The following is a 25,546-nucleotide window of genomic DNA, read 5'->3' as shown; positions in this document are numbered from 1 at the left end:
GCAGAGGAGGAAAAAGTGCTGTCCTAAAATATTCTAGAGGTGACTGAAACAAGGATCAAGCATTGGGACAGGCTGTCCAGGGAAGTGTTTGAGTCACCATCCCTGGAGTTATTTAAAAGGCATGTGGGTGTGGTGCTTCTGGATGTGGTTTAGTGGTAGATCTGGCAGTGCTGGGTTAACTTGGTGAATTTAGAGGTCTTTTTAAACAATTCTATGATTCTGTGTTTTATGAAGGATGGACTGAAGTACATAGAAGATTTGAGTTAGCTTCAGTGTTAGTTCTAAAGCAGAGAAGTGGCTGTAGAGACACATTTAACTTGAAACTTTCTTCTAGTTTTCTTCACCTTTTACTGTGAAAATACATATATATATATATATCTCCAGGAGCTTTTATGTAGAGCTTTGTTGAAAATAATTTTATAGAAATGTTGTCATTCAGGCCCTACAGTTGATATTTTGCTTTGATGGTTAAAGAAACATGAATTACAATGTTCACATTTGTGTTGAAAATTACAAACTACATAATAACTAATTTGATTATATTAAATGATAAGCCAAAATCTGCTTCATTATTTATTCACCTGATCTCACATTAAGATGAATTTAGAGATTTCAGAAGAAATAGGAAAGTTGCTAATGATTATATCTATAGAATCTATCTACACCTTGGATTTAACTGGCATAAAATTTCCTCATGTCCTTACATTTTTATTTTCAGCTTATGATTGCAAAGTTTCAGACATGCTAAGCCCATAGCACCAAGATTTAGAGGGCCTGCTGGTACAAAATAAATCACTCAGCTGGTGACATTTATGATTTTTTGTCCACATTCAGAAGTGGGAGTCCTGGCCACCAATGTGCAACATAAAGACATAAAACTTTAATTAGATAGCAGATATGAAGGGGTGATACTGAACATACAGAACATAACCAAGTAATGCTTTATAGCTCTATTGTAATTGAGACACTTTGTGTATTTAATTAAACTTTTATCCTTTGATAAACACTTGGCTGTTAGAAAACTACTTGACCACCCAGAGGCTTTCATCTCTGCTTCTAATTGATTGGAATCCAGGAGGTCACTGCAAAGTGATCCCTGAATTCCAGCTTCTGAAATGTGTTAGTTGGTCTTTTCAGTTTAAAAATCAGCATATTTTCATGCTTAACGAAGACAAATTGGAATGCATACCATCCTATGAAATAAAATCCAATTACATGGTCCATGCACCACATCTACTTTCTTGTAAAGAACTTAAAAACTCTCGGCTGAAACTTATACTGACCGCCAGGGGTGTTCTTAGAGTAGAGAACTGCAGAGACAGATGTTTGGGAGCACTCAGACTGATAATGGAACAGACATTATCAGTTCAGCATGGCAATGAAAAGCCTTCTCTTCAGATTCACTAAACTTATGAAGAAGCAAAGTTGCATCTTGTACTGGGAGGTTAGGAAAATAAATTCAGTGCCTAGTGTATTGAAGGAAACCAGAAGAACAGTTGATTGGCTCAAAAAAAACCAGGGGGGAAGTGCCTTATTCCATAAGAATGGTCTAAAGTTTGCAAGAAAAAGTTGTTTTGAACCTCCTGAGAATGCTGCTGTTTTTCCTGCACAATTCCCACAGTAAATCCAGCCTCTTCCCACTAAATCCACTGAGCAGATTGGGGATTACAGTGTACTGACATACTGTCATGTTGTATGAGACAGCATGAAAAGACAGATCTTTTTTGATTAAGGATGGAAATGCCTAAATACATCATCTGTAAATGATAGTAATGTGTAAATAATAGACCCATTTGATTTAAGAGTGCTACAGTGGAATTTATTGTTGCATTTCTGTTCATCCCAGAGAGAGACAGAATGATAGCTTCATGTCAAAGTGAGGAGGATTCTATTTCACTTTCTTGTTCTATATGTCAAACCCATTTTAAAAGGGTAATATGGTGTGAAAATAATTGATAATTAGGAAATTAAGGAGTTGCTTTATTTCATGTCTGAAACCAAGATATGTACAGTGGCATATCTTGGTTGACATACAGTGACCCTTCACACCTGTCAAGAAGTAATAAAATTTAAGCTAGACTGCTAGTCCTAAATTAGTAAACAGATTGACAAATTAAAGCCTGCAGGCTGTTAATTGCATTGTCTTTTAGAGGGGGGTGTAAAAAGAGGGCATGGTGTTTTTCTTCATTTTCTATAGCTGAGCAATGTCAAGAAAAAGAAGTATAAAACATTTTCAGTTTTTCAAGGTAAGGTCTCTTCATCAACCCCACCCAACCACGAAACCCCCATAGCATGTTTCCAGTATTAAATAAATATAAATCAAGTGTTTGTGCAATCATGCAGGTTGTTGTCAGGTAATTTAAAAATGAGCAAACAAGTAGCAGAAAAGATGGGGAAATGTATCTCAAATTATGTGGCTTACCTGTTTTAGCAAAAGTGCTCTGATTAACATAGCGAGATGGTGGAAATTAAACAGGGTGTAGTTAGACATTGACACAATAATAATTAAAGTTCTGTGGTTTTGCTGAAGAGAAGTAACTTGGCAAACAGCAGGGGAAAAGAAAAACATTAATAAGATGTTTGGAGGCCAAGCAAATGTGACAAGTAAATCTGCAGACACTATGTGTCAGAGAAGTTGGGCTTTGTATTGAGTGTCAGTAAGTGCACAGTTCTCTGGTGAAAAACTTCACAATGATGAATTCATGTAATTGCTCACCCTCCCTCTACATTTCTCTTTTGTGTTTAAGAGCAAGCTTTTTAAAATGCCTATGTGCATAGATAAAACATTTATAAGAGAAGTAGAGAAAACTCTTTGTAGGGTTCCATATTTTGACAAAACAGGGGAAACATTTTTCCATGATTATTTTACATTCCATCTATTTTCCCTTATATTTGCTGTTTTCCTTTTTTTTATAAATTTATTTATTTTCATATTTTCTTCATTTGTAATTAATATTATCCCTCTGAATTTTTTATTTAGTACCCTTTGTGAATAGCATTCCATCCATCTTGGTAATGCCAGGGTGTATCGTTAGAGTGCTGACCTGCAGTTTATTGATGAAGTTATAGTCTTCCTTGCTTTTTCTCTGTGATGTTTTAATAAAAAAATAATGGCAAGCTTCACTTTTTAAGTATCTGTCTTTGCAGATTTTAATTTTTAGCTATGTGGTCAGCTTTGGATAAAACAGGCAACAGGCAGCCAAGGTATAATCTAAAGAGCATGGGCAGATAATTTTACTAGATTTTTTCATGTAGTGTTATGCTTAATGCATGGTGTTCACCACACAGTTCCTGAGTCAACAAGGGCAGATACTATTTTAGATGTGTCTTTTTGCATGCTAAGTATTTTAGAATGCCTTATCATAGAGAACAGCCTTGGGTTAGATACTTGTGATTTTTCTTAAGGTTAAAGTATTGACAGTCAGTGATGGATTCAGTGAGTGAAGCTAGCTGAGTATGAAAATTTGACATCTATTTAAAGAATGAAAACAATCATGTGAAACTAGGGGGAGTTTAGAGTATGTTAACCTGAAAGTGGTTAGGATGTTGTTGTCCATAGTCTCTGATAGATGGTGTCATTTGGAAGTGAGCTGGGTGGTATGAGATGGGGTTTTTTTTGAAATGAGGAGTGCCACAAACATCTCTGTCAGTAGGTTCAGTCTGATGTATTGCCCTGGGCCAAGGAAGCAGAAAGATCCACTGTGCCCAGCTGTTGCCACTCAGCAGTGTACTGCTTATTGCCCGAGTCTATCCTTAGCAACACAGAGTTCCACCTCCTGGTAGAGCTAAGTGGAGACATTTGTCAGATTGGGATGTGCTGTACTGAGTAATAAATACTGATACTTCTTGTTGGCACTTGTTTCCATGAACCAAAATGTACCTGAATTATCAGCACTGTTTCCAGCACAGTCCAAAACACAGTCCCGTACCAGCTACTGTGAAGAAAATGATCCCAGCCAAAATGAGCCCTAACCTCATTCTCATTTGTAGTAGGAACTGCCAAAAATGATTTTCCAATAAAAGCCTCTGACTAGATTCTTACCTCTTGATCAGTCAAGGGCAGCTACGTGACACACATTGTCTCTTAACTGATTTGTGTTGAACAAATTCCCAGCTTCATGGTTATTTAACTTCTAATTTTGGCAAGGATTTCTAGGAACTTTTCATTTTTGCTAGATGTGGCAGAACAAATTAAAATCTGTCCCTTTTTGTGATCTGAGAAAGGGATTTCACTTACTTCAGGTGAGTGTTTAGCATAGTGTTTTCTGCCTGCATTCTGTGCGTGCCTGTCCTTTGTTTCAAGGCTGATTCAATGCTGCATTTTTCCTTTTTTATTTGTAATGGTGCATTTGTTCCCATTTGAAAACAGCTTTGACCTTGGATATCTGTGCAGCATAGAGGAAGTAACTGAATGCTGAAACATGGAAGATAGGCATGTAATTGCAGGTAAAAGCATCACTGTGGAAGCCTTAACAGGAAGCATGCTACTGACTCATCCTGGCCTGTGATGGAAAGTGCCCTGAGCCTCATTAAAGTGTGATTAGCATTTTCAACTCAAAAGGGTGGTGGATCAGATTCTGATGTGTTTATTGTGCTTATTAGCAGCTTACCCTGAAAAAGACCCTGACACGTGAGACTGATGTGGAGATAGGAATCTAGCGCACTGGAGACACCAGGGCAAGAAGCAGCCATAAGTAACACAGCAATATGTCTGTGCCATGCAGTTGGTGGCACTGTAAATCTTTGTTTAGAGGATAAAATGCTGAAAAATAGGATAACTTCCTAAAAGGTTTAACTCCAACCCTTATTACAGTGGAAGTACCAATGTAAAATTTTTATGGTCTTATGTGCAAATCTGGCAACAGGGATTTCTTAGCTGCACATGGCCTAAGACAAGTAGAGCACCTGTACATTATTCTTAGGTAAAGTTACCCAATAGGCCATGAAGAGACAGGTTCCTTGATCATTGCTATGTACTCTCCTGCCCATATATAAATGTGGCAAATATGCAACTTCTAAGGTAACTATTTTTTTTATGTCACACTGGAATATGTAGTCTGTTTCCACAGATGACGGTCAGAATGGCATTTTGAAATGCTTCAGCATCCTCAGAACCCTTTTTGTGATAATTAGCTGGTTTTGCCCAGTTGTGCTTTACAACAGAGACCTTCAGTCTGATTCATCTTCTCCTTCTGCCTTTCCCCTAGTGACTTTGTAGGTGATTTGGCATTAATGTTGAACTTCTTAGTGAAGTTAAAACATCTTAGAATAAGCTAGTAGTTTGTTTACAAAGAAGGGAGATAGATTTTCTTACATTTTCAAATAATTTTATTCTTGGTGATTTAGTGGTGTTATTCATTTATAAGAGGAATTATTTGTCTGGCTGTTGAATATTTGAAAATATGAAAGAATAGATAAAATATGTAGCAGCACAGAGAATAATTGCATGAAAAATTAAAGGTAACTGTCAGCTGATTATAGGCTTTTTTCTCAGTATTATTTTAGAGCTAAAATCTGTTTTGACTTCCTTTCAGAAGATAAAGTCTCCACATCAAACCTGTTTAGGAATTGTCAGTTACTCCGAATTTGTTAGAATGTTATCACCAGCAGCTGATTTCCCCCCCTCTTCTTTCCCATGGAGAAAGGCTGCCCAAGTCCATGCTGACCAAGAGGCAGGGTATTATGCTCTGTCAGTAGTAACATTGCCATTACCTTCTTGGCATAAATAATTTAAAAGGAACAGTATTGTGCTTGTATTTGTTTTAAGAACATAGACCCCACCACGAGAAACTGAAGTAGTTTTTTAGTAATGTAGCAAGAGCCACACTGTGGGAGACAGTGTTATCCTGGCTCTGGCTGTTTGCAGTAGCAGAGAACTAGCAGACAGTAAATACATTTACACATCAATTCATACAAATAGATCAAGAGAGAGTTATTTATTTTTAGATGTTTTATTTACATATATGTGATGCAGTATATATGAATAATACAGATGGTAATATTCTGTGTATTTTGTTGATATTTAATTTTTTTAATAGTTACTGTTGTCTGTACTTTGTTCTTTTAATTAAAGGTTGCATCTGTAGCACAGTCTTTAATATTCACAGTAAGCTTTTTTCCTGTCACTTGGCACTTTGAATCTAGCTGTTCTGTCATATCGAAAAAATTCTGGGTTCCAGTAAAATTATGCATGGTGCCCAGTAATTACAGTGTCTTTATGTCTTAGATAATTATGGGCATTGGCATTTTAAACACTTAAAGCAAACATTGCCTGGTTTGTGTTATTTTTCTTTTCGTTTCCATGTTGAGATACTGAAAGAAGTGTATCCAGTCCATACATCAATTTTAATAATGTCAGCTCCTGCTTTTTCAGCAACTGATGTTCCTACTTAAGATCATGTACATACGTGATAGCTCAGGCCATAAAGGGAAAGCAATTTCTATTCAGAATTCTAGAAGTGAAAAGGTGCTGAGAGGAGGCTCCTGTGCAGATCCAGTGAGGGGCTACCACGTAGAAAAGCACTTGAGGCAGGCAAAACTCTGTTTGTTTGGCCTGTGTTGTGCTTACATTAGGAGGCAGTTATTTTTGTGACATGTTGTGACATGACTTACAGATGGATCTCTGTCATTACAGTCATGTGTGGAACCCCAAGGCTGAGGGCTGTGCGCAGATGTGTGAAGCAGCACGTGGGATGCAAAGATTAGAGTCCACAAAAAAGAAAACTAAGACAAAATATTTTGTAAAAGGAGTTTTTCAGGAGGTGGGCTGGTTGTATTTGTGTGAGAAAAGCTGTTGCTTAAGATGCTCCTGTGAACTGAGATCTTCTGATTAATTCTTGATGCTTTCGTGCTCACTTCAGGGAGATGAAGTGCAATTCATTAGCAAGGTGCTTGGGTCAGCCCCAGTGGTCCTGCAGCCAGAGCAAAACAAGGGGCAGCTAAGGAAAGAAACCAGACAAATGGATGAGTTTAAAATGTGCTGTGCTGCCCAGCAAGACTTAAAATCGTTAACCGTGCGTATGAATATTTATATGTGGGCCAGAAAGCAACTAGCTAATTTCCTACTTTCCTCTCTGTAATGAGAGCCTGGACTGTTCACAGCAGTGTTTTAGAAATTTGTTATTACTAGCCTCTTCCTCTGCCCAGTCAGGGTTTTATTCTCTTACTTGAAAAACAAAAGTGTGTTTGTAAGCAGTGCAAGTCACATTTGCAAATAAAAAAAAAAAAAGAAAAAAGAAGAGGAAGCTGTATTTAAGTATTAGAAAGTTTAATGGGTTTAGGTTTAAGATGGTTTGTGAAAATAATGTCACTTCAAAAACCCAGTTTTGGGCTGAAATGAAGTTTTGGGAGGTAGTTTACTATTGTAAAAAACCAGATTTTGCACTTTTAAAAAATTATTTTAATTACTAGTTGCATACAGATTTTATTTATTTTTATATGGTGGGACAAGTTCATGGAAAATTCCTCCCAAAGCACTTTCATGAACATGTCGTAATCTGAAATTTTGTGATGTTATTTCTTGTTTGTCTTCCTGCCAGAATTTATATTGAAGGCTGAATTGCATTTTCAATTATTTCCTTAGATGTGATCTTGGTAAAACCTAATTCTTAGGAAATTTACAAACACAAACTGATTTTTCTTGATATCCAAGTAGAATAGTTCGAGGAACTTATTTTTCAGCCAAAGCATTTTAGAAAAGATACCTGATAAGCGTTTGCAGGCTGTAGCCTAGGATAGAAGAGATGAGATAATGGTGGTACTGGACATCTGATAATAAGGAGAGGCATTTCAGTGTGGTCTTCATGTATAAGACAACCCAAAAAGCTCCTGCCTGTCCAGGAGGAGTCTTGGGAGGAGCTCTTTTGCTATTTTGTTGACTGGATGAAAACACAGTTTATGAATTTTATTGAGAGATAACTCTGAATATCTTGTTTTCACTTTGCTCAAGGGCCAGGACTGTGTCTGTGTGTGTGTGAATTTAGAAAACCCAGTCATGGAAGTCAAAAGTGCTCTTTACAGACATCACATATTTCCTACTGAGAAGTGTAATTCTGAAAGGTGAATGCTTTTTTCTTTGAAATAACCTGATTCGCAGATTAAGGAAATTGAATCTGATTTCCTTGATGCACAAAAATGTGTACAAATATTTAATATATATGTCTTTGGTTAAATCCTTTGGTTATGTCTTTACTGTGCAGTGCTGTGGCCTCACCTTGAGTCCTGTGTGCAGTTTTGGGGACTAAAATAAAAAAAAAAGATATTAAGTAAGGCATTAGAGAGTGTCCACAGGAGAGCCACGAGGATGGTGAAGGGTCTTAAGGAGAAGCCAGAGGAGGAGTGGCTGAGGTCACTTGGTCTGTTCAGCCTGGAGAAGGGGAAACAGAGGGGAGAGCTCGTTGTAGTTACAACTTTCTCATGAGAGGAAGAGGAGGGGCAGGCACTGATCTCTCCTCTGTGGTGGCCAGGGACAGGACCCAAGGGAATGGCCTGATGCTGTGTCAGGGGACATTTAGACTCAATATCAGGAAAAGGTTCTTCACCCAGAGGGCGGTTGGGCACTGGAACAGCTCCCCAGGGAAGTTGTCACAGCACCAAGCCTGACAGAGTTCAAGAAGCGTTTGGACAATGCTCTCAGGTTCATGGTGTGACTCTTGGGATGTCCTGTGCAGGGCCAGGAGATGGGCTTGATGATCCCTGTGGCTCCCTTCCCACTCAGCATATTCTGTGCTTCATTGTTAACTTTCAAAATGTAAATTAGTATTGAATCTGTGCAAAAAGAAAATAATCTTACTGTTTAACAAGCTCGGAGGGAAAGCATTCTGCACTTCTTCTTCGCTTAGTTATAACAAAAATCAATTATTCCTAACAATGTGAATTCTTTGTAAACATAAATCATTAAAACAGAAGCACACAGACACTCTTTAATGACACATTTCAAAAGTGATTTTGCCATAACTTTCCTATTCTGTTCTTTTGTTGTATGAATAGTTGCACAAGTTGAATAGGACCTTCAATGAGGAATTCTGTATTTGATTTATGTACTGTAATTTAGTGCAACACTTTTTGTTCTATTTATACTGGTTTTCATGATAAATCACCTGAAATGCCTGATGATTAAATTTATTTCTTTGTTTTTTCCTAAAAACTGGTAAGACAGCACTCTTTGTTTCAGTTTAGACGATTCAGTCTATGAGCAGTGCTTTGCAGACTGTGGATGCTGTGAATTTTCAGGTGGAGAGTCAGAATCTTGTTGTAACCCAAGTGAAGGAGATAATGTGCCAGAGAGAAGAATGAATCATGTAAAAAGCCTGGAGAGCTGCAGTCAAGAAACAGATTTTGAAAATGAATCTTGAAGGATGGATTGTCGAAAGAAGAGAAGTTTGAGTTCCAGGGTTCACTACGCTGTCAGAAAATACAATGTGTTTTTTAGTCCAAGGGATGGACAATAAAGGCTGCATGCTTTTAGTAGGGAGTTTCTCAGCTGTGATCCCTGTTCATAATTTCTAACCACAAAATGGGAACTAATTTCATGGGTCCATAATTTCTATTATTTTGAGGTCAAAGCAGAGCTACTCTAAATGATGTACCCAGAATATCCAAAGTGTATTTTCTGTTCATATAAATGCAGACATTCAAAACTGTATATATTTAATGTCATTGGGAAAGGATAAGCAATTATGAATTTATTACCAAAGCTACAGTGGATAATATACCACTGAAGTAATATTTGAATCACAGGATACTTCAGGTCAGAAAGGATCACCTGCTCCACATCCCTGTTCAAAGTGGGCCCAGCCTCAAGGACAAAATGTAAAAAATGAATTCATAACTTGAGGAATTTATTTTTTCTAAATTGTTCTTAAAAAAATAAAAGTGACAAATAAACCTGAAGGTTCTTAAGTCCTGAGATTTAGTTTCTATGATAGAATTAAATGTAGAGTGCTTTGTGGTCAGGGAACTCAGTGATACTTGGTTTTGTTGACAAGTGTCCATTGTGCTACTTAGTGCTAGTCAAGATAAAGGAGAAAGAGAGAGAATTCAGAATATTTATGTTTGCAGTACAAAAAAAATGATGGCACTGAGGGATGGAATCAAAACATAAGCCATCTACAGTCTGGAGGAAAAAAGATACATAAGTATATGAAACAAGTAGTTTTAAAACTTCTTTTTCATATGGATGTGCTTACTGGGATAGATAGCAAAGTGGCTTTTTTAGTACCAAAGTGACCAGTAAAAGTGGGGTTTTTTGTTCTAAATGTTTGCTGACAAGTTGTCTGATGTTTCTTTTTGGTCATTTTTGCCAATTCAAAAATGTTCTGTGCCACAAAGTATTGGGGAAATGCTAATTTCTAGACTAGACATGCATTAATGGAGGAGGAAATTTAGTCTTTGGTAGCTGGCACCTTCTGTATTTTTCTGTAGTTTAATTGAATACAGGTTGAGGAGAGATGGGTCACAGTCAAGCTGAAAGCCTCTAGTGGACATTTGTGCATGTATGTGTTTGCATGATGCATGAATTGCAAATAAAGCTGCAGAATAAAAGCTCTGCTTTGGGTTTTGACACCCTCTTCCTCCAAGCAGGTTGTCTAACAGACTTACACACATGATGTCTAGTTCAACTCCTTCTAGGTACAACTCAGGCTCGATGATGTGAATGTTTCACTTGAGTGTTTGAACCTACATCCTCAATGCTGAGAAAAATATTTTCATGATTCTCTTAAGATACATGGATTTACTAAGGGGATGAGCCCTGTTTCTGAAATATCTTTCTTTTTCAGTGTAAATACTGAAGAAATTTTTGAACCCCTTCTCCATTCCCTCCTTTGGATTGCTAGAAAAACTAATGCCCTTCAGCCTGCGACAGTGGTTTGTGTATGTGTGTTGTTTGCAAGAGTGAGAGGGGATGGAGGAGTAGATTTAAACTGAACTGCATCTTTGCATGGTCACAATTTGTTTTCCTCAGAACATATCTGTCCAGGAAGTCATCTAATTTACCTAGAGGATGAATTCTACTTTTTTTTTTTTTCAAGCAAGAGTATGTTCAGTGTAACTGGGAAATTTTTGTCATTGAGCATTTGTTTTCAGGCATGAGAAGCTCTGATGATTCCTTGAGCTTTGACTCAAAATGTTTTTTTCTGAAAAACTGCAAAATAAACCAACAGTAATTAAATGCTAGCAATAATTTCTTACAGAACTTTTTAAAAACTTTTATTCATGTAATTTGCAAGACTATTGTGATGGTTTATTTCTTGAACTGTCTTCCATTGTACAGTCAGTAGCCAAACTGCAGAAAAATAGAGGAAGAGAACCTCTGTGCAGTCACAATCAGAGAAAAGATTAGGTAAAATCCAAATTATGGAACTTTTTTTTCATCTTTTGTTTTCCAGAATGACAAATCCCCAGGGCGTTCCACAAGTCGATCAAGTAATATTTCAAAGGTATGTGAAATCTATTTTTTTTCTTCTGGAATTTAAAGAAAACTAGGTAATTAAATATAAAACAGTACTTTAATCCATTATATTCTTTATGTAGGATTTTACTTATAAGAATCAGATGTTAAAGTTTTGCTGCTGAACATTATGGTTACCCTGTTAACTCCATCATACAGTTAGTCATCGCTGTAAAATGTGTAATAAAAATACTAAGCAAATAACACATGCACTTTTTTCATCTCTTTTCCCCAAGTGTTTAATGTCACCTTAGCACTTCAGCTTAAGTTAGAATTACTATTTGATTTTTCTCCTCCAAATAATAACAAGTGTAATGTGCAAAGCTGTAAATCTGTTCATTTCAGGCTGAATTCTGAATTCCTTTCACAGGGATATATGGTTCACTGAAGCCAGGACTTCACATCTAGATGCTTTTTAAAATTTTAGGAAAGAGAAGGGAAACTTTAGGAAAGGCAAAATGTGATTTTTTTTACTGAAGAACTTTGGTTTTAAGCCCCTTTTTTCTGTATTTTTGGTTCCAATGTGGCTGAAATTTATGCCAAAAAGCCAGGATGTACAGGAGGCAAAAGATAAAACTCTTTTTTTTTTTTTTTTTAATCAAGGCCTAAACATCTGCTATGTGTTATGTTTGGTTTTAAATATTTTGCATTTAGAGCAAGCACTGTATCCTTAAACCTCTTCACAAAATATTTTTGTCTTTGGGGTACCCGCTGTAAAACTTTTTCTTCTCAGAGCATAAAACAAAAAAATGACAGCAAACCCTAACTGTGATTTTAAGTTAAAATACTAGTTCCATGTTAGGTTCTGCTCTCTTATGTTTAGAAAGGAAAAAGAAAGGCAGGGAAAAAGATGTAGAATATATCCAGCCTGCTGTAGATATGGCTGAAACTCTTCTAGGCTAACTGCCTGTCCTTAGAAATCATATATACAAACTTGATCACCATGAATTGTATTAATTATTTTAATTAAATATTAATTAATAAATTAAAAATTACTAAATGATACTTATTAATCAATAATAATTATTGATATTTTAAATGCATGTATCCAGCAATAGTTACTGTAAATCTATTATGAATTGATATTACTTTCTCTGCTTTTTTTTAAGGTGCATGGGTTGTACTGTGACAAAGCATAAATATTTTCACTGACATGAAAAACGTGCCAGTGACTAACATTTTTTTTTAAGTGATTTCTGCAGAAATCAGTATAGTTGCTTCTTAGAAAGGGATATTTGCACTGGTTTTAGTTGCAAACTAAACTCCCAATTTTTCAGTCATGCACTTCTTCTTTCTCTGATGTATAGCATCATGCATTGTTTTGGATCAATTTTTTTTTCTGAAGCTACCTGCCAATGAAGTTTTTCAAATGCTGAAACACATTTGATTGGAATTCCAGTTTTGTTTGTTGTCTGACTTAAAATGCTTTTTTTCTAAAACAGGTTTTTATATGTGTGTGTATGCATAGAAAACAAACACCTGACTTTGCAGGTTAATATTGCATGGCAGAAAGTGATAGTAAAAAATACTCCACCTCAAAACAAGGTTGAAAGCTTCTAGGCCAGATAAACTGCATGCCAAAGGCAAGATCTGTGTTCTGTGCAATGTCAGATCTTGCACACAACAAAAATTTCAATGGGCAGAAAAATTAGATAGTCTTTATGTAAAGCTATAAGTCAGTGTCATCAAAACATTCTTTCACTGTTTTCGTTTGCCTGCATGTGTAAGTTAAAAAGGGTCAAATGGAATTATATTTTAATAGTTACCATGTTTTGTGTATTCCACCCTTGGCTGGATATAGAGCTCCTGCTCCAGAGCAGATACCACTGTATTTTGTAGCAACCTATTTGTGAAATGAAATACAGCATAGATTCTGTAAATGCAGATTCTTATTTCATAATGCTCTTAAATTGTTTATTTGGAGAGGACACCTGAGGTTTGCAGTGTATGCTTGGGCAATTTTGCATGCTAGGTACATGAATTCTCAGTCTGAATTTTGTGGTGTTACAGATTAAACTGAATTGTTGAACACTGAAGATGTCTTATCTAGTTATAATGAGAAGGAATGGTTTTGATTTGGTATTTTACAGATGCTGGTTAGTATATATCTATTCAGTCCAGAGATTTTACAATCAAACATTCCCAAGACAGGTGGATGTGTGTGTGTGTGGAAATCAACTCCTCAATTTTACCATTCACTTTTGCAGTCTGTTGAGAGTGTAGAAGTTGAGCATGTTGCAAGGACTTTTCTCATAGCGTGTAATTTTCTGGCAAGAATTTCAGTGACAGACTATTTAAAGCAAATGAAAGAACAAAACTTAAAATATTTGACTGACAGCTGTAGCTCTCTTCAGTGAACAGCAACCTGGGAATTCGTTCATTCACCCCAGCCTTTTATTTATTTATATCAAGAAAGCTGCCTTGGAGCTCCAAAAGCAACTGCTTCTGTTCGTTTCCCAATCAGAGACAATTAGGAAAATGTAACAGTGCCTGATTTTTGCTGCACTTCTGGTAATAACCTAGATTTTTCCTGTGCAATCAATAAATAAATAAACAATCTTTTTGTGTGTTCTGCCCTGCTAGCACTTAATTAGATATGATTAATAATTTAATAACTAGATTATTAAGTTGTGTTTTGGACTGATCGGTATTTCACATTATCTTATATTGACAAAGCGTAGCCCTAGTTAGAAGTTATGGCTTTCAAAACCTATCTACATAAAGAAACCTATACACATAATGAAAAATATGAAACACTTGGAAATGTGAGTTATGAACCAGCCTTGATGATTTAAAATTATTACTATATTTTTAAGCATTAGACATTTTTTTCCCACCTATTTCCAATGTTGCTGGCTGCAGAAGGAACTTAATTATTCTTTGTAAGAGATAGTATTGTGCAGTGTTCTGGTTTCAGAGTTGATATTATCCTATCTGCCTGTGTTTAAAATCTAAGTAAATTAAAAACTTGACCTCGATCATCACCTATTTGCCATTGCTTAGTTTTCTGTGCACTGTAACTTCTTTTGTTAAAATTCATATGTCTTCCTAAATAGATGTTTATTTAAGAGGAAGGGTGGTCAGGGAAGGATCTGGTGGATTCATTGTTTTCTGTTGTGGTTAACCAGTGGAACAAATTCTGTGTCTGAATTACAGTCTGTAGACTTTATGCTCTCTATGTATTTCTGAGGCTGCCTGGTTATGTTCAAATGCTTTCTGGAAGAAATGTTTCTAAAACACTGTAATTATCTTTCTGTATGTTAATTATGATTCAAGAGCTCATTAGGGAAGGATGCTATCTCAGCAGCAAGATCTAAAATTCTCTGATGGGAACCTTGGGCTTATTTTTCAGTGCAGAGAAAATCAGGCTCGGAGCAAATTGCCTGAATTTTGATTTGCCTCAATTACTTCTCAAAAGCCTGGAGCAGGTGTTAGAACACTTTTTATTTACAAGTCTCTGAAGCTTCCATCCAATAAAACTCTATCGAGTTATATCAGGAAGTAGGGTGCTTGTTTTGGAATATTCTGTGTGATAATATTCACATGTCTAATTTGGAATATGAATAGCAATAGGGGAAAGAAAGAAGGAAATAATTGTTTTTACTCTGTTAGCGATTTCTGTTTTCTTGTGTCGGGTGGGGCTTCTCTCAGTAAGATACAAATGAAAACTAAAAGACACCAGAATGCCAATCTAGATGAAAAATTTATTGTTTCCAATGTATTGATTGTTGATTTGAATCACTCAGTTTGTGACTCTGAAATGAATTTCACAAACTGGTCATCAAATTCTGGAATAAGTAATACAATATTTATCATAATAATAGTAAGAAGTAATACAATATTTATAATAGTTATGAATTACCATTTAATCTCTCCCATTAAAATTGAACAATCTTTTACATGGGTTTTGATAGTCTCAAGTATTTCATCCTCCCTGTGTATGAGGTGATTGTATGAAGAGTCCTGTGTTGCTGTGTGGATGGTTTACCCAGCTTGAAGCAGAGCTCACTGTTACACACTCTAAGTGTTTGTAATGGCCAAACACCACCATGTCTTAGGCAGGACACCAACAGAGAGCACATAATATCTCCTGGTAGGTTTCATGGTGAAGAAATGTAAAGGAACTCAAGTGTTCTTTCAAAAGAAGTTCTTGCCATGGACTTTGTTTGCCAGAACCAGGGTTGCAGCATTTCCAAGGTAACCTGTTGCCTGACTGAATCCTAAAGACCAGTTGTGTGATCCCTTGTGTTTTGCTACAGGCAGCTACAATACTCCAAGTTGATCCGTAGTTCTTACTGATCTTTGCCAATTTCATGCTAACCACAAGTGAAAATTCTCGTCCAGGTTGGTGGTTGCTTTTTTTCTAGGAACCATGGAGCTGCATCCCTTCCAAGTGTAGGTCCTAGATTATTGTAACTGAGGGAAAACTTAGGGCTTTCAAAAAAGAAAACAAATCAAGGAAAAAAAAAAGTCCTCACTCTTGTAAAGCATAAAATGTCAGCCTTCATAAGTGCTTTTACAGTAGATAATATGATGTATACAAAACTGGCATTAAAATATGAGTATAAATGTTACATTAGTCATCAAATCATTCTTCTTGCTCATAAACAGAATCATTATTATGAAAGCTGAAGACTAACCTTGCACTTAGCTCTCATTTACTGAAAACAACAGTGCAAAGTAAACAAGTTAGTGAAAAGATATTTTCATCAGAACAGAATTCATTTTGAACACACAAAAAAAGGCAGAAAACCAGAAACTAGAAGTAGATCCATTGCATAGTAACTATTTCTGCACTTTTTAAAACTCCAAGATATGAATATTTGATTTCTGTGTATAGAGAATGCTTTGTGGTTCATCTATACAATTTATTCTTTGTTTACAATAAGCTTATAAAAAGGCATGGCAGCAGAATTTACCTAAGTCTTCCTGAAAATTGAACTGAATAAAATTGCATGAATATATTATGATATTAAATACATGGGGACAACCATCAGAAAATAATTCAATTTCAGTTTAGTCTTGAATACACCTTTTTATTCTGGACTGTTTATAAACTGTTGCTCTAATGAGAGGGAATACATAAAAATGTGACTGCATGTCTACAAGAATACGTACAATTTTACTGATTCTGATTTATTCAGTCACAGTTCTTACCAATTATTCTGAATGTACCTAAATGTGTCACATTGACACATCCGGATAAAAACTGCATATATGTGTGGAATGTGTTGTGCCACAATTTTTATATTTTTTGCAAGCTCACTCAGTGTGTAGTGCCCGTATATAATTTTAATTTCTGTTGTCACAGAATTCAGTCCTATCCTGTGATAGCCAATATCATACAGAAGCAGCTTTGATTTGTTCTTGGGAAGTGGAGCATGCAAGTTACTACATATGCTTATTATATATAATTATTTAAATTATTTCCATAATTAGAAATAGTAATTATGATCTGTAACATACCTGTTACGTATATACTCTGGAAATCTTTGCACAGCATTTGTTTTTTTCACCATGGCACTCAGAAGCACATTTTGTGTCTTTGTCCTAAAAACAAATTCCATTAAGCACACTGTTTCTACAGTGGTAAAAAATTAGGAGGGTCATGCAGTTTTATGTTTATTGCACTTCATAAAAATACAATATCTCATGTTCTTCACAATGATGCATTCTCAGGGTTTCACTTCTTTAGTCATTTCAATATTCTTACTACAACTCTTTTGCTTGGGCACATTTAGGCTTCTCTCTTCCTTTAGGGCTGGAGTAAACAGACATCAAATACACACCAGAATTGTTCAAACACAGGAATGGTGTCCTCACAGATGGGATTTTATCCAGTCTGTCTCCTGCACAGCCCCGCAGCCCCAGGAGGAGCGTGGTGGGTGTGTGCACTCCCATGCACTGGGAGAGCATGGCAGGAGTGTCATCTGAGTGAGAGCTCTTCAGGATATAGCAATGTTCTCAGGGTTCTGGTCTTGCAGATAGAGGGACGTGTGAAAACAGCTGCCCTCTTTGGAACAGAAATTCTAAATGGCTCTCTGAGTACTGCCTACCTTTAGAAAGAAAGTGCTGCAAAATCCAGTCACAAAGAAAATGCAGGTTTTGTGCTTCACCTTTCCTATGGGCTACATTTCCATTTAGCTCCCTCCAGACAGTCAAAAGCTGCTGGTCTCATGGTTCTGCACCTTTTGTATAAAACCTGGCACATCCTTTCTTCCAATTGCCTATGTTTTTTTTAAAGAAATATGAAACATTTTTATTAAGAGAGTGATAGTGACTAGAAAGATGCATCCTTGGAGAGAATCATGAATGAAAAAATACTGTGCTGCCACCATACAAAGACTTTTGCACACTATAGTCCATCTGATAATTCAAAGCTTAGCTAGCAGTGCTTCTATGCCTATAGAAAATGTGGGTTTTTTAGTCAAACCTGTACCATGAAAATAAAGATTAACATAGATTAGTAAGGCAGGAGAAAACAACTTAAACAAACTGATTGAATTTACAAGTTAAAGCTGTAATTACTCCTTTCTTCATTTTTTTAAATGATAATATGGATTTGCCATTTGCAATTTTAATTTTAGATTTCTAATCACTTTATAGCATGATCATACTGAGTTTTAAAGGTGCTGAATGGTGTTTGGCAGAATCCTAAGGATTTTCTGCTCCTTCCTTGTCTGTTACTTTTCCCTTAATTCCTTCTCTTCAGAGGCAGGTGAAAGGAGGGGAAGGAGGAAAGGAGAGAAAGAAAATATTTGGAGAAGAATTGTGCAAGGAATAAGTTACAGAAAAAGAAAATCTGTGAAAGATAATTTAACAGAAATTCAGTTAGTAATTAATGTAACAGTTGCTGTAAAGACATCAATCAGATTAAAACAACTTTGAAATCTGAGCATAAAGCAGGAACTCTTATCATAAAATAAAGAATAACATAACAGCCAAACAAGTCAAAACAAGAAACCCCCACTACCAAACTCATGCACACAAATTTCAGCTGCCATCAAGACTGAGCTTGTAAAATAACACCCACCTTGGGTCACCTTCACCATGTTTTGAAACGTTTTAGACCTGAGGAGATGTCCACATAAAGGTTCATGAAGGTGGATGTTTTCTGCAGAATGTTGCATTGTTTACAAAGCAGAAATTCTCAAATTAAAATACACAGGCTGGGTCTCCTGCTGAGCTTATAGCCAGACAAACTGCTCTAATCTTCTAAGGGATCCAGTCCTTTGTGTGTTGTTTTTCAAATAGGATAGAGTTTCAACTTTTTAACTCTAATGGCTAGTGGGATCCTGGAGTATTCTGTGATTCATCACTGCTACTAGAGCAAACTCAGCAGGGGCATAAAAGCATTAGAGATGTTCCCTGTCTGCCCTATCACCCATCAATTTTCTGCAGCTTTCTTCTTCAGCAGGGTTCTAAGTTGACCAGCTTTTGGAAAAGCCTCTGTTCAGAACAGAGACAGGAGAGGATTCATTAGCCTTTCTGGTGATAGCTGTGAGGCCATTTTATATAAGCTGTCCATTTCATCATCTGGTTTGTCAATTTAAAGCTTCACTCCCCTACTATGTGTTTCTTTGCACTTCTGGAATCTGCTGTTACTCAGCTTTTCTGTTAAGCCAAAGCAGATCCCTTCTTTGTTCTTAGGAAGAGCACAGCTTGACGTCAATCATGATCTTGCACTAGTTTCAACATGCAGGTTAAGCAACAGATGGCCTCTGAGGACTACTTTTCCTTTTTTTTTTTTTTTTTTTTTTTTTTTTTTTTTTTTTTTAATTTTAATCTGGAAATTTCTCTCAGATCCTAAACACTTAAGTAAAGGTAGTCTTGATTTGAAATTCTTGCTGTTTTCAGCAGTTGTACTTATTTCTGTACCCCATTTCTGTCTTTGCTGGTTCTCTAACACAGAGACAGTGTGTGACACTGAAGTCCCCTTGTGTTGGGTAAGTGATTATCATCTCACTTATCCTGAAAGCTCTGTATTTACCAGTATTCTGCTTGAAAAGCACACTGCCAGACATACCAAAAATAATTATGGATGAGTGCCCTGTCATGTCTGTTAATTGAATTGCATATCCTTGACAAGAGAGTTCATCTAAACTGGCCAAGACAGCAGAAGGTGGTGGCTGAGGAATATCTCTCTCCTAACAATCTTTTTGAAATGCCAGACCTGATCAGCTGGAGTTGGCATTATCCCTTAGACCTCTTCCTTGTGCTGATGGCATAGACAAATGAGCTGCCTTGCTTATAAATTATTTGTGAGACAGCTTTATTTTGAATTACCACATTTAATTCTGCTACTGATGTAATTTGTTAGGATAAAATTAGTACAGTGCTTGTTTAGTTTTCCCATTCCAGTGAGCTGTACAATAAACCTGTCTGAAGAAGACATTCATTCAAGGAATACTATTTAAAAAAAATTTTGTTACTCAGCCTCCCAGGTGGAATTGGAGTCCTCAGCATCAGTCTGATCCCTCTATTCACTAAATACAGTATCTCAAAATATTCTGTGTGCTGTATAGCAAAACAGCAATGGGATGGCGATTTCAGCAATAAGATCTGTCTGCTCGAGACTGTTTCCAGCATCTGCTGCATTTACATTCCCAAAAGAGCTGGACTGATAAGACATGAGCAGAATAGACTCAAATTATCATGTTCTGGTTTGTCAGATATGCCTTGAAAATACACAATTCTCTCTGTAAACACAGTACCCAAGTAAGTGCCCCTTTAGATATCTTTGCTTGCAGACTGGATTTAAGAGATATGATTATTTAAACTTTTAAAATTAGTTTGGGATGTATGGCTTGTAAAAGAGATGGCAAAGAGGGAATATTGCCAAAAGAATTGGGGTAAACCTAGAGGAAGTGCTGGTAGCAGAAAGCAGATACAGTTACTGCTGTCAGAACAGGGCAGGATGAAAAAGGAAAGGGGTTTGGGGATGGAGGTCTGGAGTAGGCATCCAGCTGAGTTGAAATTTACAGGTTCTTCAAAACAGCTCATCTAGCTGTGAATTATTATATTCATATGACATGTGGTAGCAAGGACAGACCTGACATTAGCAGATCCTTCCACTCCTATTTAATTTACAAAGACTGGACCTATTTACAAAATAAGGGCCTGTATTTCCTGTGAGGGACACAAATCAACATCAGAAAATTAATATCAAAAACACTGACCTTTTTGGTTTTAGAAATCACTCCATCAGTTCATTTTTTTTTTCCATGACAACACTTTTAAGATTCAGCTGGGTGGGGAGATGGGACATGTCCGCAGTGTGCTTTTGCCAAGAAAGGCTGGAATAGGTGATCTTTGAGGTTCCATCCAACCTGGAATTCTGTGAATTTATGATTTTACAATGAAAAGCTAATTTAATGTAGATAAATGGATATAAATTTAGATAATGTGGAATAAAAATCATGTTACAAAGTTGTAGAAATCAAATTAATTCTGTTTGCTCACAGGTAAGAATCTGAATTAGCTTCTATATAACTTGTCATGCTTTGTTTTTGAGGACTTAAATGGTGCATTGGCTTTTTGCCTGGCAGTTGTCATGTTTGCTCTAATAGGGCTTAGACAAATAAGCAAAAAGCATTCATTTTGTTAAAGATATTGATGTCAATTGGTTTTGAAGGAAATAAACTTTCCTATGGGTTATGTACAACTAAACATAGCATCATGCCTGCACAGGGGAACTAGAAAGTAAATTTGACTGAGCAGGGCTGAAACAGTCCAGACCTCTTGACAGCTGAAAGTGAAATGTAAGATTTAAGTAGTCAAACTGATAATGTAATTTTTATCTTAAAATAATTCAATTTTTGCTGGTCTGCAGTTCCAAATCGTAAGTGTAAAAGCTTTTCAAGGAGCTTGTTTGGTTTTGGCTTTATATCAGCTCTCTTAAGAACTGTCTAGCTGGCTTCCTGCTTTAATAGCTGCTGAAAGTTTCCTGAACTTGTGCAGACCAGCTGTATGGTTGCTGGGCCAGCTTAGCCAATCTCCTCATCCCTTCAAAGGGTACTGCTTGTGGCAAGGTGATGTAAAAATTCCTTTTACTGCATGGAGCTGACCTGACCACCATTTAAGACCAGGCCAAACCCCTGTAGTACAGAGATCCCAAAAGAAGCAGTGGTAACAGTCCTGGAGCTGTGAGGGGAAAAAGAAAGGAGCACATCATGAGGCATGAATTCAGGATTCCACACTCAACTCTGGGGCTGGGTTTCTTCAGAAGTCTTTCCACTGGGGCTTCGTGTGGAGGGATGTTTCTTCATCATGTGCTGCAGCAGCACAGAACCCAGTAACATTGGTTATTGGTGCTGATGTCTGCATCTTTCCTCATTAAGTAGCTTAAGACATGCCCAATTACTTAATGCTAATCTCAGAGGCTGAGACAGAAGGAGATTATGTACCCAACCATGCATCTAACATACGTTTCCAATATGTATGTAAGAAACACTCATACTCTGTCACAATGCATACAACTTAAATACTGCTTTTGTAGAAGAGGAAATATGGAATACAGTTTCTCTCACAGATACTTGTCCTTTTCTTCCAGCTTGACACTGCACCTATACACACTACTGTTCCTCCTTTGATGGTGAATCCAGACGTGGCAAAAATGTACAAAACAAGGATTGTGTCAATTTATCAATTGAATTGCTCATTTTGGCTTAGTTGTTGTATCTCAGATTTTTATTCATGGCACTAGAACTAAATAATTAGTAATCTTGTTAGTGGGTTTGGTGTACTTTTGCGGTATTAATCCGCAGGTAAAAATGCTTTCTTGAATTCTAGGAGCTAGAAGAATGTTTTCATGCAAAAGCACTATTCTTAAGTCTCAGGTGGTACCCATATAAAAGCAAAAATCCACATAGTGGTGACTGATGTTTCCAGAAGATGTATGCATTAAATAGAATGGATATTGAGAACCTTGGCTAAAAGTGAAGTGTTGGCAGGTACTTGCTGTTTATAATTATTTTGCTTGCACTACTAGTTTTCCAACACCTTTTTAACACCACAAAAATGTCTGTGGAAGTTGAGCTAGAAATTTCGATTATCTGACTGAATTTGGTTTGCTAGTACAAAAGATTTGGACAACAGGCTTTACATCTTTGTATGATTTGTGCTTTGTACTCTTGCTTAATAGTCATCCTTCCCTTGCATCTGGTGCTCGATCTTGTGGAATTCCGAGGCTTGTAGTATTTTGTCTGCATTTGGAAGTGGTGATCACAATGGGGTGGATGAGATTGCATACTAAAAGTTAATACCCCTGATCAGCTACAGGAAGGTCATAGCCTTAAGAGTGATTTTATTGAACCCACTTCCCACAATACTGTGTCTTATGAGGTGTTGTATTGCACTGAGGGATCCTAAGAATCACCATGCCTTGGATTTACATTTGGATTCCATACAGTTCTGCTGCCAGTAGATAGCAAGGCAGATTGAAATGGTTTGCTGTTAACACCATCAAAATATGTTTTCAGTGAAAGTATTGGGTAACTGAATCTGCAATTTGTAGCAACAACCTTATGAGCAAAATGTCACATACTAAACATGTTTTATATCTCTTCTGCTGTTTGAGAATGTGATCAGCTCTGTAGAGATGCAGCCTGCACTTTGAATTTTTCTGGCTCATCTCAGTTTAACATTTTCAGCTCTAATAGAAGATCTGATTGCCTTGAAAACCTTTTAAAACACACTGTAATCTTCCTGCTGTTTCATCAGTCCACTCAACCTAAGTAAGCTTTGGGTTCTTCATCACTCAGTGTATCGCAGATGCACTTCACATGATTTGGAAAGGCATCATCACGGTTGGTTGACTGCACAAAAGAAAACCAGACCTTTTCCCTTCAGACATTTACAGTAGAGCCAAATGAAAATTTGAATGCTGAAAGCTGCTTCCTCAAACAGTGACAAAAAGTAGTCATGAGCGAATGAGAGCTCAAACACTGCAGTTGTACTTAGTTCCACAAATTGGTTTCACTTTTGTTCAAGCTTCCTGTATTTTGCCAGCTTCTATGTGTTCAACAGCGCGCTATGAACAGCAGAAACAGTTATTTTAATTTTGTGATCATGTGGCAAAGCAGTAAAATATCTGCAATGTATTTCATGGACAAAGATTCCAAACTGTCTAACTTATTTCAACAGGCAAGCAGTCCTACAACAGGAACAGCTCACAGGAGTCAATCTCGGTTGTCTGTCTGCCCCTCCACTCAGGACATTTGTAGGTATGTGCTGAGAAAAATATGCTCTCATCTGGCTGATACTTGTTAGTTGCTTTTATTAAATATCATGTGGCTCTTGCTTCTGCTTAACTTTATTCGTAATTGACATAGACTTCAGTTTTCTTTTGATCTCTGTTTTAGTTTTGTTTTTGTGTTTTAGGCTCATGTTTTTCTATTACAATTCATGTTCTCATTCTCATCCTTTTTTTTTCTTTGTTTGTTTTGTGTGTGTGATTTCTCTTTCCACCCACCCTTACCATTTCCATCCCTTTCCTTTGCTTACTGCTTTGTCTAGATCTACTACCTTGCATGATTTGTCAGAAGATGAGCTTGAACATGCAACCTCTGTCATGGTGCTGGCCCCTTCTAATAGGGAGCCTGGTGGTAAGAAACTCATAAAACGAAGGTTTAGGCGGAAAAGAGAGACTGGAGACAATGGTGAGCACACAGAAAAGCAAGGCAAGGGGAGAAACTGTAAATTGCATCCTGAGCCTCCGAGATCCAGCTGGAACGCATCTGATTCATCATCATCTTCGGATGAGAGTCAGTGGGCTCAGGCTAGGAGGAGAGCAAGAGAAAAGGCCAGGGTGGCCAGGAGAGGGAGAAGAAACAATAGATCATGCAGCAACCAGGATGGGTCCTCAAACAATAATGCTGTTGAACTTGTCACCTTGGGGACAATGGGGAAACAGAAACAAGAGGTGTCTGACCCTGAGAATCCTACTTTAAATCACCGCCGAAGGATTCCGAGGCTTAAGGAATCACAGTCTTCAGCGTCATCTCAGGAAGCGAGGATTTCCTCAAGAAAATGTGGGAAAAGCAAAGGGAAAAGCCACCAGCGAGACCAGCAGCCTGCACCTTTCCTTAGACGCACCAAGGAGTCCTTTGCAGAGGCAGGCTCTGGCAGCGATGCTCCGGCAGCCCCAGATCATGGAGCACCTGCTGGGGCAGGGCCCCCTGTGCCTCATGCTGCTCAGAAGCCTCCAGTGCTCTATGATGACTGGTCTGATGATTTAGAAGTATGCAGGTCAGTCCCTAATAAGAAGGATTTAGCATTCTTAAGAGGAGTTTGTCCCTGCCACTGCTTTCTCCCTTGACTGCTTTCTGTCACTATTTCTCAGTAATGAACTAGGCTAGGCAGGCCACAGGAAATAACAAAGAACCTTTGCTACAGAGAAGTTAGCATATCTCAATGTGAAGAGATACTTCCCTTATTTAAAAAAGAGTAGTCTTACAAAGGAATCAAATGTTTGTCTTTGCTCCATGAAGATTGGACCCACTCTGTCCTCTGGCTGAGTATTTTTTTTTTTTTAAATCTCCAGCCAGAGGCAGGAGAATGGAGCAGGATGCCAGATAGCTCAAAACAATGGGATATGGAGCTTTTCCTCCTTAAGTGATCAGTTCTAATCCAGCTTTGGTCCCCCTATGTAATCTTTCAATGACTTATATGAAATAAATTTATGGCCTTAGAGTTGCCATTATCTCAGGAAGCCAGTGGATGGTGCCTGGAGAGCATTGTCTCTGGTGGGGCATAATTTGTCTGTGATTTTGCACTGGCAAACCCCTCCACACTGCGAATGTGTATGGGCTGTTAGTTCAGTCACCCCTCTCAAGGACTGGAATGGTACAAAAGGGTGGTTGGGCAGAATAAGCCGTAAAATAAGTTTTGGGAAAGAAAAAGCAACACCAAGAGTTCTCTTTAGTTCAGAAGTTCAGGCCTCTAACAATCTGATGCCCTGGTGTGAAGCATGCAACCAGAAGGTGAGCATTTTACCCTGGAAACGAGATGAAGCTAGCCACTTCTGGGCTAACATCCAAATTTGGAGTACACAGCTGGGAACACTTGAGTTACTTAGTTCAGTGGTAAATGAAAATG

General features: G+C 37.3%; 1 protein-coding gene across 3 annotated transcripts in view; it reads left to right on the top strand.

Moving 5' to 3' along the window:
• Positions 1 to 25,546, top strand: part of MARCHF1 (membrane associated ring-CH-type finger 1) — an 88,128-nt gene that overhangs the window by 29,101 nt on the left and 33,481 nt on the right. The window contains exons 2-4 of one of the 3 annotated variants that reach the window (XM_059844477.1): positions 11,388 to 11,438; positions 23,594 to 23,673; positions 23,966 to 24,697. In XM_059844477.1, coding sequence (XP_059700460.1) covers positions 11,388 to 11,438; positions 23,594 to 23,673; positions 23,966 to 24,697 — 863 coding nt within the window. Of the gene's footprint in view, positions 1 to 11,387; positions 11,439 to 23,436; positions 23,674 to 23,965; positions 24,698 to 25,546 lie in introns of those variants that run through there. The other 2 variants (XM_059844478.1, XM_059844479.1) reach the window with 2 other exon arrangements.

Source organism: Haemorhous mexicanus, chromosome 4 (genome assembly GCF_027477595.1).
Source record: "Haemorhous mexicanus isolate bHaeMex1 chromosome 4, bHaeMex1.pri, whole genome shotgun sequence".
In the NCBI taxonomy this organism is placed as follows: domain Eukaryota; kingdom Metazoa; phylum Chordata; class Aves; order Passeriformes; family Fringillidae; genus Haemorhous; species Haemorhous mexicanus.
Note: the sequence above shows the minus strand (reverse complement) of the source record. Positions and strands in the feature narration are given on the sequence as shown.